This window comes from Esox lucius, chromosome 14, assembly GCF_011004845.1.
Source record: "Esox lucius isolate fEsoLuc1 chromosome 14, fEsoLuc1.pri, whole genome shotgun sequence".
Taxonomy (NCBI): domain Eukaryota; kingdom Metazoa; phylum Chordata; class Actinopteri; order Esociformes; family Esocidae; genus Esox; species Esox lucius.
In genome coordinates, this window is record NC_047582.1 from 35,490,648 (window position 1) to 35,494,932 (window position 4,285).

The following is a 4,285-nucleotide window of genomic DNA, read 5'->3' on the forward strand; positions in this document are numbered from 1 at the left end:
ATGATAGCCAAAAATATGTTGTTAGACATGAAAAGTGGAACCATATTTGAAATGAATGGACGGCGGCACGGACTAATATAGATGATGAACTGTCTGTGCTGGAGACGGAAGAGAAAACGAGTCATCCTTCAGTTGACTTAAACCAGATAGCGCTGCAGTTCTGCAAAACATAATCAAACGAAGCGCTTTAAACCGACTTTTTTCTTTTTTTATCATATATTTCAGTACTAACTGACAGTGAGGTACAACACATCAGTTTGAGAAAAATACAGAGACGAAACCCAATCAGATTCATCTATCTGCATATGCGCACTTAAGAGTAGCTGGAAGCGAGGTGAGTGCTATTCTGGATCCTTGGAGCGTGCCCATGTTGCGCATGCGTTGAATTTCGCCCATACGCTATTTAGCAGATGGTTTGATAGGTTTACTGAGTTTTAGCAGCCTTGCCTGACGTAAATCGAAAACGATAATCCGCAGCGGCGCTCGAGACTGATGCTGAATAGTGATTGGGCGATATCAGACGCATGCGCAGCATGGAGATGGGCCAAGGATCCAAAATAGCACTCACCTTCCAGACCGGTGGTTCCCAAGAAAGCATACAACAGCATGCTTGAAGGTTAGCGACAGATTTTACGAAATATAAATAAAATAAAAATTACTTGGCATCTACTGAAGACCGTAACATGCTACTATCGTCTAAATGCTGCTAATGTATGTACGTTGGATATAGGAAAGCTACAGAAGTCACAGAAATTCATAGTATGTATCGATGCATGGCTATGAATACACTACATTAGTATTAACCATTTTGACATTCATCGCTTCCTGGAGTATGTTTTAAAATTGTGCTGTCCTTAAATTTTTTGGTTCTGGTTATGTTAACATGCTTGTTTTTAAAACAAAAAAATGTATGTTATGAAGTTCATATTTCACCAATATTGCTGCGCTTCTCTTGCCTTTAATATTACAGCTAGCTGAATATGGCTGGTCTGTCTAACTACGCTGTGCGTATGGCGCGTCTCAGCGCACGTATCTTTGGGGATGTGGTGCGTCCTACGGACACGAAGTCCTTGAAGGTGGTCCAGCTTTTCAAGGAGCCACCCATGGCCAAGAAGAAGGAGGTGTTTGACTGGTACCCTCAGCACAAGGTCTACTACGCGTTGACGCAGAAGCTACGATACATGGGACTCTTCAGGTAGACTAACCCAGTTAATTCAGTCCTGTGGGATTGTGGGTGGATTTGAGTTAACATTAAATTGCCTTAATATGTACAGTACCGGTCCAGAGTTTGGATACACCTACTCTGTCAAGGCACATTGTAGAATAATAGTGAAGACATCAAAACTATGAAATAACACATGTAATCACATAGTAACCAAAAAAAATGTGAACAAATTAAAATCCATTTACATTTGGGATTCTTCAAAGTAGCCACGCTTTGCCTAATGAGAGTTTTGCACACTCTTGGCATTCTCTCAACCAGCTTCATGAAGTAGTCACTTGGAATGCTTTCCCAACAGTCTTGGAGTTCCCACATATACTGAGCACTTGTTGGCTGCTTTTCCTTCAGTCTGAATTATTTCTGTTTTCCTGCATTTTTATCCAGATTCATTTTCATTGCAATCTTCATAACATGTTTTAAATGGTAGCCTGATGCAGCCCAGTAGAAACAGTAACTTGTCAAATGCAATGGATAGTCGGCACTGGCTTCTACTGCTGAAACCTCATTAACAAACTGCAGTGCCCACATCCGTAACATTTTCTCCTTGTTTCTCTGCCAGAGATGAGCACGAGGACTTCAAGGAGGAGATGCGTCGGCTCAGGAAGCTGAGAGGCAAGGGGAAACCCAAAAAGGGCGAGGGAAAAAGAGCAACCAAGAAGAAATAGTCTACCCCTCTTCCCTGTCACAAACAACCTGCAGGTCATCGGAACTCGTCTTGTTGCCATTGGATACTAGAGGAATGGGGTCACTGCGTTCGGAACTAACATGGAACTCCACTCAGGTAGTTCGTATTGAACGTTGAGTCACGTTGAGCCTTGAAGCAGCTACATGTGTTTGTGTGTGTTAAAAGGCTACGTTTACACGGACTGACCAATTCAGGTTTGTTTTCTCTCACTGTTTCTGATCAATCCGATCTTCTCTGAACAAGATCTGATGTGAAAAGATTTAATGTAATTGATCAAAGGACCAATTAGTGGAGGAAGAAATGTCAGATTTGTCCAACTGTGCAAATACAGGCAAAGATCCTTTTCGAATCATCCCACTACAGAATATCTTCTAGCAAATATTTGGTGACAATGGTCATTGTTTATGAAACAAAATATTCTTTACTTTACAAGGTGTTTCATTATGTGTCAATTTTATTCACATTGGTGTTAACATTGACTGGGACAAAGCTTGGACTTAGGGTTTACCACCCCATCTGTTTAGGGTTTACCACCCCGCGGAAGTTATCATAAATAAAATTCTACAATAAATATAAAATGTCTAGGAGGTCAGTATTGGTTTTGGGATTGTTTTATTACCATGCAGGTACAATGATGTGCTGTCATACTATGTTGTTACTAGATAATTACAGTGTCAAATGTGTCCATTAAAGTCTGCCTTTACACACAAACCATTTGTTCTCAATAACTGGTTGTTTGACCACTCAGATCTGCTCTGGAAAGTCTTATAGGATTGACTGTCCTGTTAGTGGAGAAAAAGCAATGTACTGCCTGCCGTAACAATATGCCTGACACAATGTTGTGAGCTGGCTCCTGTCTAAGAGTGGTTAGCACCAGCTGTCATTGTCGTTCTGTGGGTAGTGACACAAGTGCAACCTGGCCATAGGGTTGCTTAAGGGTACAGCAGCATGTATTTTTACGTTGTCGATTCAGGGTTTAGAGATGGCGAAATGTTGGTTACTTGTCCAACATTCTTTGCACACTTGAGCGTCTGCAGCACCCGGCCACAGCATTTGCCTTTTAGAAAAGCGAGAAAGAATCATGAGGACAACAACACAGTCTTTTCCTGTAATGTTTTTTATTAGATTAGAGAACACATTGGATGGGGTCTTGGACCAGTCCTTTGTACAGAATCTTTTAAATACTTCAGTCAGCACTTATGAAATTCCCTCTTCAACTCAAACCAGTAATTGTTGAACTAATAAACCAGAATGATTTACTGCTGATCTCCAAGGAGACCTAACGACGGCCTTGTAGGGGATGATATTGCTGGGCTCCATCTCTGTCCCTGTCCAATCCCAGGCCACGAGGGCCACACATTTCCTCTCTGCTGTTTGGCCACTACAGAACCAGAACGCTACTTCAAAGACATGTGGTTAATCCATCATTCCAAGCATACTTTGGTCAGACACTTGAGTGGTGAATGCATTACATTTCAGATTTGAAATGATAATACCGTACCTGTTTTGTGAATGTCCAAAGGAGCTGGTGTTCAGTCAGAATGGTAGGTTCAAAGAGGAGAGAGGAGGACATGGAGGTTATGGTCACACTGCTCCGCTCAGACACTGCAAGTATCAACCAATTGTTTCATGCCTGTCATCCACTGGATTATGGATTAAAGGTTGCTAAAGCAAGATGTGGTTGGCTGATACTTTTTGTCAGTTTTGTCAGGCATCACCAGTGTCTGAGCAGAGGAATGTGCCTTTGTTATTGACAGGGCAGACTTTTGAGACACTTCATGATGGACTTAATGGCATTTTGGTGTATTTTATTAGGATCTCTATTAGCCAAAGCTTTTCTTGGGGTCCAACCACAACGCAATACACAGTATACATACAATAGGAAAAAAAACATCAAATTAAATACAAATTCATAATACCAAAAGTGTGTTTCTTTACAGGCCCCATCACTATGTTTATTTTGTTTTGTTAATCAAATGTGGTTGCATGCCTGTTACCTTCTGAACTTGCAGTTGGATTCATCTATGTTTATAATTCCTGTATCCTCATGTCAAATGAAAGGTATATTCAAACTCTTATACTTTCGTGTGAATTTGTTAGGCCTTCAAAACGTGGTGCCCATAAATATGTTGTGTTAATGTGTGTATATTATTTCAAGAGTCCTTTTCACTAGGTGCAGACAGCTAATGCAATTACCTGAGGAGCCATTAGTTAAATAAAAATCTGGTGTTGCAATAACAAAACATCGTTATTGTAATAATAAAACTATATAAATTGTCATGGAAACAACAACATTATAATGTACTCCAACAATCCTCTCCCATGTAGCTATTTCTTGAATCTCTGTCTCCCCCTTCTGTCGCCATGTCCCTCTGTAA

General features: G+C 40.7%; 1 protein-coding gene across 1 annotated transcript; it reads left to right on the forward strand.

Annotated features, from left to right (window-relative positions):
- The first annotated feature begins 573 nt into the window (after positions 1–573).
- mrps33 (mitochondrial ribosomal protein S33) lies at positions 574–2,613 on the forward strand. The gene is given in 3 exon segments (NM_001304243.1): positions 574–616; positions 971–1,195; positions 1,782–2,613. Coding segments are annotated over 2 exon segments (321 nt in total). The 5' UTR covers positions 574–616; positions 971–980; the 3' UTR covers positions 1,888–2,613.
- The last annotated feature ends 1,672 nt before the right edge of the window (positions 2,614–4,285 follow it).